The following is a 16635-nucleotide window of genomic DNA, read 5'->3' on the forward strand; positions in this document are numbered from 1 at the left end:
AGGAAAAAAAAATGCAGTCGTTTAAACGGCTTTGCTCCACTGACGCAAAGCTAAAGCACTCCGCTGGTAACAAAAGACGCCGGCAGGAGACAAGGCAAACCTCCATTGGACACTTTTTTTTCTTCCGGTTGAAGCCCACCGCCAAAGTTCCCTCAATCCAATCCAAGGTATTGATTAGAAGAATCAATTTGGTCCAAAGCTCGGAGGGAAGGGGCAATGCAGCAATTCATTCATACGCTACAAGTGGAATCTGATAAAGACCATGAATACCAAAGATCCTGTATATGACGTGCGCTGCTGTATTTAATTACCCACTAAAAAATATGCTAGTCAAAGATCTTCAATATGACAGGAGCACTCTGCTGTTTTTAAGGACCTACTGAAAATAAATTCCAGTCAAAGATCCTCTACACGACAGGAGCGCGCTGCGCTTTTTAAGGACCTACTGAAAAGAAGAAAAAAAACGCTAGTCAAAGATCCTCTATTGGACAAGAGCGCTCTGCGCTTTTTAAGGACCTACTGCAATAAAATCATCTGTCAGGAGGTCCCACTGGTTTGGTTTTTGCAGAGTGGGGGATAGGAAGGGCGCCGTAAATGCTAACCGCCATGTCCGATCATTTGTATGCTGGGCTGCAGGTGCGCTCCTGATTACACATTCAAGCCTCAACCTGCCTCCCAAACAGGCCATAAATTAACTTCTTTTTAGCGCTCCCGTCCCGGAGAAGCATTGCATCTTTGTTTGAACGCTCGGAAACAAAATGGAAAAGGTCAGCAATATAGCCCCCGCCTCCCCAAGAAAAACCTGAAAATGCAAATACTGTATATGAGACTTTTTATAGGGTAGTAAAGACGTTGATATATGGCGGTTTTGTCAGTTTGATCGCTTTTGGGTGCATTTTAACACGTCCTGCAGTGTCGGAAGATTGTGTTAAATGCTAGGCTGACATTTTTGGATGCTCACACAAACCCAACAACAACGGAATAAAAGGTATGATCTTCCCGGCATCTTTACTTGAAATGCTGTTTGTCCCTTTAGGCTGCACTACTGCCCTAATCAGTTTGGAAACATAAAAAGGATTAGCCTTCAAGCTACTATGCTACTTCATAGTCACGGCATCGTTTGATAGATTTCTACACGATCAAAGACAAAAATAAAACGTACATCTTGCTCAGTAAATGTCTGCTATGGCTTTTCTCATCGCAAAATAGTCAGGCAATATAGCCAAAGTTGAGCTTTCATAGCAGTGCTTTTGCTAACGCTAAAAAAAAATTACAGTCATTCCTGGCAATATCGCGGTTCGAGTATCGCTCCCTCGCTGTATTACGCAAATTGTACTTAGACTAGGCCTAAATGAAGCTTTTTGAAACATTAAATGGCTAAATGAACTAACTAAATGAACTAAAATACAAATCCACATTAGTCACCAGGTGCCACTGTTCGGTGAGACAGGCACTAGACTCCTCAGTAAGGTTCCCGAGGGAACACATTTACTGTGACACTGCAGCTGTGAGCAGGAGTTTAATTTACGTCTGACCTGGCTTATTTACTATTATTCTGTCTACTATATTGGGTAATACGAGCGTAAAGCCATTTAAAGCCGCAAGGAAGTGCGCTGGAAGTACGCTGTCCATAAAAAAACAACAAGGAACGTGTGTGCGTCTATGTTGTCTTATTTATGCCTATCGTGTCTTATTTTCTCCGATTATATCTACTATATTGGGTAAGACAAACGTAAAGGTGGCTATAGGAGTGTTATTTCATGTTTTGAGGGCTCTAATAATGTTAAAAACCATATTGACAACATTGTAAAACGGTTTTCTACGCCCTAAATTAATTACTATATATTATAAACTATTGTATTTATTAATATTGAATCCACCTTCACGGAAATTCACTTATTCCAGTCGGTTCTCGAACCAATCAACTGTGATAAACGAGGGACGACTTTAAACTCAATTGAATGTGACCAAACTTCCTGTTTTGTCCTGTTTTCATGTCGTGTCCTGCCCGCCGTCCTGGTTTTTATTTCCGATAGTGATGAAAACGTCCTGGTTTTCATTGTCTTGCATTGAGGCATTAAACTGACGGGCATTATGGCACTTTGCTGCATGTGACCTAATCCCTCAGAGGCTTTTTTGGGGGGAGGTTGTGCTTTTGTGTTGTGGAGCTTTTTCAATTTGTGTTGCCAAAATGCCAAAGAAAAAGCAAAACACATTCTAAACGAGTTGAAGGCTCATAAAATCGGGGATGTCATGCGCAACGGCACTTCAAATTCCCAAGTTCTTGGGGGCACATTCAGACGGCACATTTTTCCTGAAGATATTGGTCACATTCCAACACTTAGCGAGCATTTCAGGTTCTTCTTGGAATCGTTTTCATGGCGGTTTTTGAACGTTCTTCCTTTGGAATTAGTGTCTTTATAGATTTCTATATTATTTATAGGTATTTATAATATTTATATTTAGATTATGTAACATAAGAATTTTCTATCCATACAAAGGAGTCATATTTTAGATCCGTTAAAATGATAACTCATCTTTGAGTAAACTTTGAGTATCATCTGAGTTATAGATGTCCTGATCCTGATTGAACACATTTTCGCCTTTTTTTATTGATTGGAGATTGGAGGATGAGCCCACCCAGCTGCTGTAAAGTGCTTTTTTTTAAGCAAAGCCATGTCAGCTGTGTGGAAGTCTACAGTCTATGACAATGACAATGACAATTTCAAGGGCTGCTACTAGCACAGCTGCATTCAATACCACAACGTTAAGGACCAAACATAAAACAGAGTACAAAGTGTGCCACCGACAAAAAGGCTGCTACGCCAAAGTAACAAAATCTGGACTACCGCAGGAAAGACAAATGTCCAAAAAAAGAGCAAAAAGGCAAAGCGGATCACTTCAAAAGGCAGGCGAAATTTTGTTTGTGGGTTTTTGCTGTCATTTAGAATGTATGGGTCGGATCCACGCTACGCCCTGCCATCAGGACACTGCACTGCTGACAGTGCCTTACAGCAGTTGGACAAAAAAGCACAGGAAAACAAATGTGATTTAAAACACAAGCCAACAAGTTTCACCGCAGGTTCACGGAGACGTTTGCGCCGTGTCATTCAACACTGCCCCAAGTCCATGTGGGATTTAACTATTTCCAATACTTTCTATGTCGGATCTGAGGCCAAAAATGCACAACCATTCTTACTAAGTGTGTACCAAAAGTAACAATAATTGAACTATACGACTAAAAAGGACACCACTTGAACTATTACACCCTGTCAGTACAAGATAACACAGTGAAGACGCATAAGACAGTCAAAAGTGATCATTTTAACTACGGCGAAGCATGCTGGGAAACGTGTAATCTGCCCATTCCGTAGCTGCAAACTCTTCCGGGTTACACATTCCGTGGATTGGGATGTTTTTGTGTTGATATACAGGTACGATACTGTAGCTTTTGCCCAGAGGATGAAGAGAAGGTGGTCCATAAACAATCACTCTATTGAAACAAACAAACACGCTAAAACAACTATAGCCTAAAACAACTATAGCCATACACTCTTGATCCAAATTTTAACATCAGTTGAAAAAATGCACAAACTTACATTTAACACTGTTGGATCTTCAGGAGCTTCTAAGTAGAGCTTCAAAATGCAAAAAGAAGAAATGGGAGTGAGACAAAAAAAACTGAGTAAGCCAGTTATTGCAAACAACCATTCAAGTGAAATAGGCTGTTCATCAGCTGATCAAAAGTTTAAGACCACAGCCTTTAAAAGCCCAAATCCTGGCAAAAATGTGGATTCAATGTCATTTTCGGTCAGGTGCTGGGCACACTGTCATGATTTCTTGATGGCAAAGGCGAAAGAGCTTTCTCTCTTTGAACGCGGTTGGGTTGTTGAGCTGTACTGTATAAGCAAGGCCTCTCGCAGCGCGCCATTGCTGCTGAGGTTCGACGCAGTAAGACAAGTCATTTTAAACGTCTAAAAAGATCCTGAGGGTTATGGAACAAAAAAGTCAAGTGATAACCCCAACAAATGTCACCAGCCCTGAGCCAGAGGATTCCATTCCGTCAAGACATCGGCAATCGTCAGCCCAAATGAAGGTTGTTACTGGTGCAGTGCAGTCCAACAAGCATCAGACGGCATCTGCTAGAGAAGGGTTTTAAGAACAAAAAACATCTTCAAAGGCCTCGTCTCCTTCAACACCAGAAAATTTCCCATTTGGAATTTGGCCGAGAGCACCAGACAACATTTAAAGATGGAAGAAAGTTTTATTCTCTGATTAGAAAAAATGGAACCTTGACGGTCCTGATGGCTTCCAACGTTACTGGCATGACAAGGAGATCCCACCTGAGATGGTTTCCACACGGCACAGTGAAGGGGCGCCATCATGACCTGGGGTGCTTTTTCCTTCAATGGAACAATGGTGTTTCAGGTTGTGCAGGGGCGTCAAACGGCAGCTGGCTATGTAGAGATGTTGCAGGGGGGCATCCCTCATGACTGAAGGCCCTCGTCTGTTTGGTAATGACTGGCTTTTTCAACAGGGCAGCTCTGCAGTTCACACTGACAAAGGACTTCTTCCAGAGGAATAACGTCACTCTTTTGGACCATCCTGTGTGTTCCCCACATCTAAATCCAATTGAGAACATTTGAGGATGGATGGCAAAGGACGTTTACAAAAATGGACGTCAGTTCCAGACAGTGGATGCCCTCCGTGAAGCCATCTTCACCACCTGGAGCAACATTCCCACTGGCCTCCTGGAAACGCTGGCATCGAGCAACCAATTATTAAGGTGATTAAAATGAATAGTGCAGCTACTCATGACCGAGTCCTTTTTGGAAAATTGTATTTCTATGAATTTCTTCTTTTTGCATTTTGAAGCTCTATTTAGAACCTCCTTATGACCTAACACTGTCCAGTTTGGCCCGCGACCTAAAGTGGGCTGAGGTTTGGCCCCCTGTGCGATTGAGTGTGACACCCCTGATCAATACTTCTTGCTCAGTACAGATATGCAGTTATTTTACTCAAACAAAAGCAGTTCCAAAATAAAATCAAATAAAAAAAGATGAGCTCTCCCTCTAATTCTATTGCTAATGCTAAAAAGAAAAATAGCATTTGGCATACGTCGGTATTTAGAATACATTTCAACTCATTCAAAGACAAAAATGCAGGCCTTGCTCAGTTCAGGTCTGCTATTACTTTTCTCAGCACAAATCAGGACAGAAATATCGAATAAGACAAAATGGCGACGGACAGAAAAGCAGCGATGCAGCAATGATGTCACGGCATCGCCTGATGTCACCGTCATCATAATGCTAATTGCTAACGAGCAGGGCCAAATGGGCCATGAGTTGCTTTTAAAGGGGTCACCGGCTGTTTGGTGAACTTTTTTACTTCATTAGTTCATGTCCAAGACATGGCAAAAAATGTAAAAAAATAACAAGCAGGAATGTGCAAGGTGGCAAATTTATAGGTTACATTCATGGAATATTCGTTTTGAGATGTTTTTTTTTATTATTATTATTTCTAGTGATTAAAAATTCAAATAAAGACGTAGCTTTGGTGCTTGTTTGAGTTGCCATAGAGACCAACTTGCTGCTACAATTCCAAGCCTCTTATAGCGTCAGTGCACTTTTAAAGAGGCTAAAACGAGTTGAGGATTAAATAACAGAACAAACAATACCGAAACTCCGTTGCTGGCTTTAATGAATGAGCCGTTCATGTAGTGGTTCACGTGGTTCACAAGAGCCTGTCCTCCGAGGAGGGTGACAAATTAACCTGAATTAGTGGAACACAATACACTGCCTGTTTAAAAAAAAGCATAGCGTGAAAGAGAGGAGCCTTTGAAGTGATGTATAAGGAGCCATAAGGTTCAAGCGTGGTCAACCTGCGGCACGTGGACCATATATGACCCGCTACTGTCCCAGGTGCACACAAAAAGGGCATTTAATTCACAAATGAACATAATATATAAAACGTACAATTTTTCTTCTGTATTTTACCATGAATGTAGCTGAATATACAGTCGTTCATGAATAAATGAGGATTATTATTATTGAAATCATTTTCTCTGTTTTACTCCCACAAATGTTGCATCCGACGATCTCCATATAAGCATTTTATACATTTTAGTTAGCAATACTTATTTATTAGTAATATTTTTGCTTTAGTGAGTCTGTTTTAGGTAGTCTTTTTATCGTTTTGTGTTTTTTCATCCATGCATTTGTGTTATTTAGTATTGTTAGTAAGTGTTTTTATTGTGTTTATTTATTTGGAAGATTTTGCTGACTTTATTTAGATGTATTTATTTGATAATACTCTATTTCTCATTTATTTATTTGGTAATATTTTAGTGACCTTATATTGCTTGTCAATGTCATGCTGAAAGGTGTTTTAGATTTTTTTTATTACGTGTTCATTTTTATTTATGTACTTTTATCTTTGAGATATGTAGTATTTTTTTTATTCCGATTTTATTTTTATTTCCCAATATATTTCTTTACCTCTGATATTTTGTTGACTTTATTTTGAGTGCAAAGTGATTCTAATGGTTTTATTTATTAATTTAGTTCATTTACGGTGTAAAATTCATGGAAAATGTACTATTAAATTTGGTAAATTGTCGATGGTTACACATAAGAATGATTACCGAACTGAATATAATAGATGCCAATGATTCTGTTCCGTTTACACTATGTTTTTGCAACATTTACTTATGTGGTACTTTTATTCCTGCAAATGCCGCATCCCGCTACCTTTAAATCTCCATTTTAGTCCAGACGAACACTTCCAAGGCATCATATCTGTAGTCCCAAGTCAATTTGGACATTATATTCTGTCAAAAGATGAATGAAATGACTTTTTCTAGCCTTTAATGAGTGGAATCCGGTCGATTGTGCCGTCAGATGATTCATATAAGCTGGAATACTGTATGTTATATCCTGTAGCATCACACAATCATGGAACAGTGGACGACACTGAAAGTTCCAGTCTGTCAATGCAGCACGAGGAAATGCAAATGTCCCATTACATCTGAACGCACCGCCAGCCCACGTTAATGTCAATTAGATGGGAGAACGTTGCATGGATTGTATGAATGAATGCATGGAGCAGTGTTGTTCTTGTTGTTGTTGTGCTTCACACTCACCAACGCGCTTCCAGTTTCAGCCTTTCGATCCAAAAAAAAGGGGAATCCAAAATATCTCCAAGGGGAAGGAATGGGGGGGGGTCCACATCCATGCGTCTTACATCCTCACTTCCTGGCTTGTGGTACAATGCGTCCTTTTTCTGTGCGCGCCTCACAAAATAAAGCAAAAGAGTATTCCCAACGATCCGAAATGAGTCTCCAAACTGCACGACTTGGAGGACAAAATTGCGTGCACACCGGATGAGTCCAATCCGGCAAAGACAGAAAGAGAGAGAGGAGCGGTGGAAAGGTGAGAGAGTGGAGTGGGAGGAGTGGAGTGCGCTGTTGGCGTATACTCGGGCGCCCCCTAGCAGCAAACACCAGATAGCATGCTCCAGAGCTGCACTGTTCATCCGCCACAGCAGGTGTATCCAAAGTGCGGCGCGGGGGCCACGTGTGACCCGTGGCTGTATTTTTTTATTGCCCTGCATCACATACAAGAAAAAAACCTACAAAAAAACAACAATGCAAATGGAGAGAAGAAACAGCAGTCATTTTTAGGACTGTCAAAAACAGCTTGTTAAGGGCGGTAACTCATTTACTGAATTAATTACATTAACATTTTTGTGATTTTTTTTTCATTTGGAGCTGTTAATACATACAAATATATAAAATTGCGTCCTTTCATTTATCTTTTTGTTCATAAAACACAGGGCATATTTCACACTTAATTGCCAGTGTGATTAATCATGATTAATTCATTTGAAAACTGTGATTAATTTGATGAAAATAATGTGACAGCCCTAATCATTTTACAAATATAAAATGGAAATATTAGGACTATAAAGTCATAATATTACGAGAAAAAAGTGTTTGGAAAAAAAATAAAATAAAATAAAACAGCAGCAATTTTACAAAAATGAATAAATATTTGGACAATGAGGCTGTAATATTAAGAGAAAAAATATATGTGAAAAAAACGAGATTTAAGTTGTAATCTTAGGAGGGGAAAAAATGAAATTTTAGAACAAAATTGTTCAAATATTAAAGCAAAAAAATATGTAATTTTTTTTAAAGCCATAAAATTGTGAGAAAGAAATCATAAAGTTTACATTTTTGGAAAAAGGGTATGATATTACAAGAATAACATCAAAATATTACGGGAATAAAGTCATAATATTGCCAATGAAGAAAGTATTTGGAAAAACACAACAGCAAAAATGCAGAAAAGGGCCAAAAAGTGTCACGTAAGGCAAGCAAAGTTCACACTAATAATACTAATACTCATTTTCTCAATCATTAATTCACTTTTCTTTCAAAGCTGAGATGCAAGCTGTTTTTTCTTCAAAATGTACATGTGTCGGTTTACAAACTGTAAAATATCAACGTGGTTCCTGCACCCGTATGTATGCAGCCTGCGGAACAGCTTTGGATCCCTCCGTTGTCCAGCGTTCCACTACGTGATGCCTGTTTGCAGCGTATATGTGTTTCTCCGCAAGAAAGCACAGTTACGTAATTATCTACTCGTGTTGTTTTGTTCTTGCAGGCATTGTTGTGTGCCCTCCTACTGAACGTATCCTTCAGCTGTACGAAATGTGTTGCAACAATCGAACAAATGTTTATCCCGATGCATTGTGAGCGTTTGTGTGTTAAATGTGTTTGGGGGAGGTGGATGCTTTATCACAGCTTTTTGCTAATCCTCTCATGCATTTTAGGCAAAATGCATAAAATGCGCTGATTTGGTTTTTGGGCACCTGCAGGTAGTGGGTCTGCAGTGGGGTGGTCCCATGTGGCTCGCTGGGCATGAGGAAGACCCGGGGAGGTCTCATGTCAGACCAAGACGAGGGACTTCCACCTCACTTCAGGTGGAAGGAGACAAGGTGGGAGGAGACTTATACTGTATACTGACGATATGACTTTGGTGGCCACCGCCCAGCACCAGGCCCCAGTTTGGCTACCTGTAGTCTGGTGGAGTGGTCCCATTTGGGTTCTTTGAGATGAGTCAAATGGGGTGCTTGTCTGTGACCCCTTCCCCAGGCCCGGCTTTGCGGTGATAGGTAGTGTCTCATGTCTGGATCCTGCATGGTGGCTCCCCTGGAAGGTGTTCTGGGCACACCTAGGAGGGACTATGCCTCACAGATGCCCTGGGAACACTTCCACAGTGAGTGTCCCCCACCCCAAGCGGAACTACAGAAATGGATTCCTCTGACATTTCTAAATATGTGGATTTGGCAACTGAACCAACCACCATCCAACACTGTACCCAATTTTGCATGTCCAACACTGGGGGAGGCCTCATGGTAGACCATGATGTCCCTTAACTGACCTGGGAACACCTCCATGGTGGGTGTCCCCCACCCCAGGTGGAACTAGAGGAGGTGGCCTCAGACAGGAAAGTCCCTGCTTAGGCTGGTGTCCGCATGGGTGGATGAAAATGGACGGAGGACATTAAAACAAGACAGCTAGCTGTAGCCTAAGACATGGCTGACGCTAAACATTTCATAATAAAAGGTAACAGTACACAACAGTAAGTCGTGCCTGCTCACCCTCAACCTTACATCACCGTCCCCACACAAACACCCACCACACACCGAATCGGGCTTTCAAAAAAAACGCCCATACAGTCACGAGCGAGTGTACACACTATGTTTTGTTTCTTCTTCAGGACATTCCTTCTAAGACTTTTTGCCGTCTGTTTTGGGAGACCTTTGAGAGAGAACTAATAGGAGAGCTTATTTTATGTCGTATCTGCAGTATTGATACACCGACATCTGATACTGATACTGTGATATCACAGCCTTGATGTATCATGATAGTTTTGTTATCATTGGCAAAATATCACAATAATATCGTGCAGTATGGTATCAATACGTCAACATCAGATTTTGATACTGTGATAACAGCCGTGTTAGGGTCTTTATTGTCATTGCAGTGTACAACATAATTGGGGTACTGTTTTTGTTGGTGCAAAAGGGTATCTATGAAAATACTACTGTGTTGCCTCATTTATCGGGTTCTCAAAATAGCCCGCAATAAGTGAAATCCGCGAAGTAGCCAACTTCATTTTTTTACAATGATTATATATGTTTTACGGCTGTAAAACCCCTCACCATACACTTTATACACTTTTCTCTCTTGGTTAAACACTCTCAAAAAAGTTCAAACCTCCATTTGAATTTTAACGATCAACCTTAACGATCAACACAATCAATTATTACGTCACTCACGCATATTTCACTCCTGTACTGTAGCGTTTTTGCGTCCTTGTTCAAACACATGGCTGCGGACGAACCGAAGATTCATTTACAAGCCAGCAAGCAAGCTAGCGATGACGCAGGAGACATGGCGGGACGGTACGAAGGAAACTGATTGACAACGGTCTCCAGCCAATCAGGACGCAGAGAACAATGGGCGGTGCAGACAGACGAGAGAGGGAAGAGAGAGGTAGACACTCAACTTCAATGCAGTTCTTTTTAAAGCGCTGGGCTCGGCCTGTAATGGCGTTCATACACCGTAAAAAAAACCACACACACACAAAAAATGCTATATAGTATATATATACATATACTGTATCTGTACGGTCAAAATATGAAGTGTTTGTAGAGCAGAAAGCAAGGAATTTGATTGAATATTTGACCTTACCTGACTTTACCTATGTTATTGCACAAGTATTCAGTGGTGTACTGCACATGGTTATTGTAGTACTCACATACATCCATCCATGGTCACGGGGGTATGCTGGAGTCTATCCCAGCAGACTACACCCTGGACTGGTCGTCAGCCAATCGCAGGGCACATAAATTAGTTTTCATGAATTATTGTGATTGCATTGTAGTAGAAGCTGCCCCAGAGTCTGTTTGTCCTTGACCTCAGTGCCCTGTATCACCTGCCAGAGGGCAGCACCTTAACCACCCGGGGTTCTGGGTGGGTCTGTGGTCTCACAGGATGCTGCGTGCCCTTTTGAGATCACGGGTGCTTTAGAGGTCCTTCAGGGAGGGGAGAGATTTTTGGGGCAGTGTTAATGACCCTTTGTCGTGCCTTCTTGTCAGTGGAGGTTCTGGCTTGAATGACACCTTGGGCGGACTGACGCTGTTCCTCCCCACACAACACAAATTCTCACTACTAGTTTTTCTTTATAAAGACACAGATTTTTTTATTTAAAAATATATTATATGTAATGGTAATTTATTTTGAACATTGAGGTATTTCTGTCACGCTCTGAGTTAGCCCGCGTGACAGTTTGGTTTATGTTCCCTTGTTATGCCTTAGTTCTTGTTTTCATGCTCTTATTTTGTATTGACGTTTCATGTTTTTGTATTTGCTTTTCTTTTATCACGCGCACCTGCCTCTACTTTATGTCCTCAGTATTTAGTTCAGGTGCGTGCTAAAAGCAGGTGATTTTAATGATCAACACCTCCTCCAATTTGAGGGAAGGAGCTCATCAATTAAATTACCTGCTGGCGAAACCGGTTGGAGAAAAAAAAAACATGCAGCGTCTCGGCCCTCTACTGACACGTGTGTTAGCATAACTCGCTATTGCAACCTGTCATTCCTGGATCCCTGCTGCTGCACAGCAGCTATTTATTAAAAAGTCAACATTCTACCTGCATTTGGGTCCTGCTGGCCGCCTTCTGGGGTCGCCGACACAACACTGACATGCCAAGACGTGACAACTTGCCACTTGAAGTTGTAGTTGTAAGTTTTACGTGATATTTCCAGCTCATATTATCATCTATTATGATCCCCAAATATATTATGCCAATATCCACACCATCCAATTATATTTGCGCATAAGTATCCTTTCTGCTATTACCAAATAGCATTATTTTAGTTTTACTTGGTTTTATAAAAACAGACTATCCCTGAACCCATCTTTTTAGTGTAGTCAGTTCATCTGTGGCTTTTTTATTAGCTCTTGTGTGGTTTCTCCAGAACAAAATGCGGTAGTATCGTCTGCAAATAATACTAGCTTTAGGTCTTCCGTGACTTTACAAATGTCATTAATGTATAGATTGAACAGTTTGGTCCCAGTATTGACCCCTGTGGTATGCCGCTCAGTATATTTAAGCTCACAGATGTGTATTCTCCTAGCTTCACACAATGCTTCCTGTTTGCTAGGTAGCTTTTTACCCAGTTCAAAACGAACCCCTCTGATTCCGTACCTTTTTAGTTGTTGAATTAGGATATTGTGATTAATCGTATCAAAAGCTTTTGTCAGATCCATAAATACTGCAGGTCTGCATGCACTTTCTGCGGTCTTTAGCGTTGATGATTTCCTCGGTTATTTCGATTAGTGAAATGTTAGCTCTATCCGTTGTGGCTGTCCGCGAGCAATTCATTCTTATTTATAAATTTGTCCAACCTGTTGTTGAATAACACACCCCCCACCCCAACAGCATCGTTCCTCTACCTCAACACACACCCCCACAACTTGATGAGGAAATGAGCACTCCCTCGTCCCTCGTTCTCCCTCGTGGCGCCTCTTAGAGAATGGCGCCCAGGGCAACTGCCGATATGGCCCATAGCTAGAACAGCCACTGCTTCCTGTGTACCTCGGCACAGCACGCGACTGCAGTACGTCAGCGCTCTCTCAATGGAGCAGTGGTAAAAGATGGTCAGCAGCGCCCTCCTCAGGTTGACTTTGTTGAGGCTTTTAAAAAAAAAAAAGTCAAGACGCTGCTGGATCTGCTTCTGAACTGCCGAGTGTTCGACTTTCACAGGCGGTCTGCACACACGTGCGCGCCCAGGAACTTAGAGGTGGACAGCCTCTCCACACACTCCCCGTTGATGGTGATGGTGATGGACTACAGGTTCCTCATCGATCAGTTCTCAGGAGCAAGGTGTTGGCTGCACACATCTCATCGCCACCAGAGATGTGGCCGACCACGGTGGTATTTTACCGACCAGCATTGTCAGGGTGGGTGCTGACAGTCACATATGTACAACGTGTACAGCAGAGGACCCACTCTGACTCTCTGTCCAAGGTCTGAGAGGAAGTCCAGTCATTTAATTATCAGTCTGTCCAGGAATATTGTGTTAACGGCAGAGCTAAGGTAAGCAAAGAGCAGCCTCGCCTGCTCCAGCACTGTGAAGTGCTGTAGCCTCTGTATACAGGGGTGTCCTCTAGGAAGAAACATTAGGACAATTCCAAGGGCCAAATAGAGATGTGGTGACAGCTGCCCAGGAGGTGCCCAATGTGATTGTTTTTCCTATGGGACCCAGAATTCCTGGGCGGTGCCCCTGATCAAATCTCGTCAGGATCTCTCCTCCCCTTACATGTCTTTCGTTCCTTTGAAGGCAGCACCACAAACACTTTGCCTTAATGTGGAATCATCACCACTTTCTTTCACTGTATTGTTAGCGCTCCCCGATCCCAGCACCAATCCCTGTCAGCTCCCTGCAAAATGTCCCAGTCAGTGCAAGCCGTGGAGCCTTGGAAATGGAAAATGGCGTTTTGGACCACCGCGGGGCGCTGTAATGTTGTGGTTTGTACCGTTTCAGTTCCTGTTTGTACTTGGGATGGGCGATACTCCCAAAATTTGTATCGACCCAATACCCAGAAAATGCATAGTTAGTATTGCCGATAACGATACTAATTTTCAAGATCATGAAATGATTTTGCCTTTGTTTCTTCCACTTCCTTTTTCAGAGTTTTTTTTTTACCTTGTCCCCCTCCCTTTTATTACTTTTTCTCATTTATTCATTTTTCCTTTTTTCCTCAGTTTTGATTTTTAAACGGCAACAACTTCTAAATAGAAGTAAATCAGGCAAAAACAAGGCAGATGGACAGAACCCAGCGCCGGCATCAGCACAGTTCCCATGTTGGAAGTAGCCAGGAGAGAGAATGTCAAAAATGTCTACAAACTACTCACACAGTCACATGCTCACTTCAGTCATTTGAAGTTACGTTTAAATAGATTCAAATGTTGGTTACTAATAATGTGTGTTGATTTTGGAATGGTGGTGGCACTTCTATTTTGATTACAATAATGTAGTTGCATTGCGGAAACAGAGGCCTCTGCTTTTGCCCATGAGGATGGCGAGCTTGAGGAGCCACACCCAGAGCCAACTGTATCTAGCACTGCTCTTGCTCTTGCAAGTGGTATTGGTCTACTGGGTCGAACTGTCTAACTACTGTCACTCTGTAGGGTTTTGATTGTTAAAAATGGTTGCCAAGTTGTGTTTTACATTTTGTACATTAATAAATTGCAAATGACATACAAAAATCTCATCTCCTGTGTGCTTAAATGTATATAACGGTCGTAGGCGGCTTCCCTGCTAGTTGTCGGAGCAGGTTCTCCAAGCGGCGTCAACATAATCCACACTGCCTGCCTGTTGTAATTCCAGTAATTCCGATTTACCATCATACGGTATATTAACCTTCGTTCACCTGACTGCAAGTTTTGAGGCCGGAGTGCTATACACTCAACAAAAATATAAACACGCTGAAATCAAAGATGTAAAACTTCGCCTATGTAGAAAAAAGGTCGGTAACACAAAAGATACACAAAATACAGTAGTTAATGAGGAACAAACCTACCTAACCCTAACCACTACTCATTAGTTCCTCAGTAATTAGTCAAAATGTATGTGCCTTAGTTCCTCAGTATACTGTACGATAGAAACGACATTTTACTTTCAGTCTGGTCTCATAATTGTTTTATTGCAGCACACTTGTGTGTAGACATTACATTCCTTTCCACAGGACAATGAGAGATCACTATTTTATTTTTAGTTTTTTTTAATTAGTACAGGTTTTAATCTCATAACACATTAAAGGGGTTATTAGTCATTAAAAAACACGGACTGCATGTCAATTGTACAAAAATAAATAGAGAAACTCTTTATGTTTGGTTGTTTCGGAGGACAAACATGTTAAGACTGTGGGATGATGGGATGTTCGATTTTGTCCATGCTTTCCTGGAATGTTTTCAAAATAAACAGCAGTAATGAAAAGCCTCGAGCAACGCTGCTGTGAGGAAACTGTAAAAAAAAAAACAAAAAAAAAACACCATACATCAACTCTGAGTCAGGAATAGCAGGAGTGAATAACATAAAAGGCGAACATGCCCACCGTGTGTTTGAATTAACGATTGTCTGCAACTTCTCCTGTTCATGCTGCCGACACATATTTACACAAATCACAGGTCCGACTCCCTGCACGTGTACATACCACTAACAAGGCACTGAAAATTCATTAAGACTTGAATCAAACAGGAAAGGCAGCAAAAAGTGTGTGCCCCCCTTTAAAAAAAAATATGTACATGAGTTTGAGTTTTTTTTGTTTTTTGTTTTAGAAAGTGCACTAAGAACAGTCAGCATCAGGCAATAAGACACTTGAAAAGTACATACAACAAGCGCTAAAGACGCCACACACACACACACACACACACACACTTTAGGCCAACAGTTCAGGGAAAAAGTTGCATCCCCGCGGGGTGTACCGTGGAGGTGTCCCGATAATAACAGACTAGATGAATGGGGTGCCAAAACATCTGAGGCACCGCTGCACGCTGGCGCTGGGCGGCCGGTCGATACGTTCCAGAGATTTGAGCTGCTCTGCGCTAAGCTCCTCGTAGGCCACCAGGTACTCCCTGTCGAAGGCCTCTGAGAAATGACACTCGAGTGAGACTAACAGAATAATACAAATGTAATAATAAACGGTGGTATGATGCTGCATCCGCTCACCAACGTCAATGTTCTCCCGTCCCAAGGCCACAAGTGAGAGAAACAATATTTCTCTATAAGTACTCCTTGAGGAAATAACAAACATGACACAGTCATATGCAAAGTATTTCAAATAACTGCATTGAGAGTGTTTCCACTGTCAATCACGTGTGGCGCCCCCTATGGGTTGTGGACAAAATGCTTTGGACGACATGCTAGCACACATGTAATACAAAAATCCTCAGTACGTTTGTGGTGATGAGGTGGTCCGGGGGTCATTTGTGGCCTGCAGCTGTTTATTTTCTTGGTCCACCTCACATTCATAACATATCAAATATCAAAGTGGCCCCTGCATGCTTTAATTTTTTTGTATGTGGCCCTATGTGGAAGAAGTTCAGACACTCCTCCCGTAAAGTTACAGTGGATGTTTTGTAGCGTGCATTGTGCTGTGTGGGAAATTCCAAGTCAGTCTGACTTACGGGGTTTGATTACAGGCGCCACGGCGTTATGTATGCCATAATAAAAGCGCGGGCAACACAACAGTGGTGCATTACGGTGCACGTTGCCACCCTTCAGGAGTAAAAGAGTTAGCTTATACAAACAGCCCTACTTTTGAACATAAACAGTGAGGCGTACCTCTGCCGCTTGATGCCATCTGGACGCCTTTTTATCTCTCGGATGAGCAGGTTGATGGGCCCGTACACATCGTTGGTCTGGATGTTTCGGACAATGGTATTGAGGAGCGTACGGATTTCCTGGTGATCCGTCGGCGCCAACGTCCCCTTCTTTTCCACTGGAAAAAAAAAAAACACATGGAGAAATTATCTTGAATGAAACACCAGCATCAG

General features: G+C 41.8%; 2 protein-coding genes across 22 annotated transcripts in view; both read right to left on the reverse strand.

Annotated features, from left to right (window-relative positions):
- LOC129194612 (adhesion G protein-coupled receptor L3-like) overlaps window positions 1–7415 on the reverse strand; it is a 197573-nt gene extending 190158 nt beyond the window's left edge. For all 16 annotated transcript variants that reach the window (XM_054799784.1, XM_054799789.1, XM_054799783.1 and 13 more), the window contains exon 1: window positions 7142–7415. The gene's annotated coding sequence lies outside the window, so the exon portion shown is untranslated. The remainder of the gene's footprint in view (window positions 1–7141) is intronic.
- Window positions 7416–14762: 7347 nt separating this feature from the next.
- The window catches only part of dennd4c (DENN/MADD domain containing 4C), a 30856-nt gene continuing 28983 nt past the window's right edge, over window positions 14763–16635 (reverse strand). For all 6 annotated transcript variants that reach the window (XM_054752616.1, XM_054752614.1, XM_054752613.1 and 3 more), the window contains 3 exons: window positions 16424–16580; window positions 15809–15873; window positions 14763–15727 (listed from right to left, as the gene is read on the reverse strand). In XM_054752616.1, coding sequence (XP_054608591.1) covers window positions 15591–15727; window positions 15809–15873; window positions 16424–16580 — 359 coding nt within the window. In that variant the 3' untranslated portion in view covers window positions 14763–15590. The remainder of the gene's footprint in view (window positions 15728–15808; window positions 15874–16423; window positions 16581–16635) is intronic.

Source organism: Dunckerocampus dactyliophorus, chromosome 15 (assembly GCF_027744805.1).
Source record: "Dunckerocampus dactyliophorus isolate RoL2022-P2 chromosome 15, RoL_Ddac_1.1, whole genome shotgun sequence".
NCBI classification, from domain to species: domain Eukaryota; kingdom Metazoa; phylum Chordata; class Actinopteri; order Syngnathiformes; family Syngnathidae; genus Dunckerocampus; species Dunckerocampus dactyliophorus.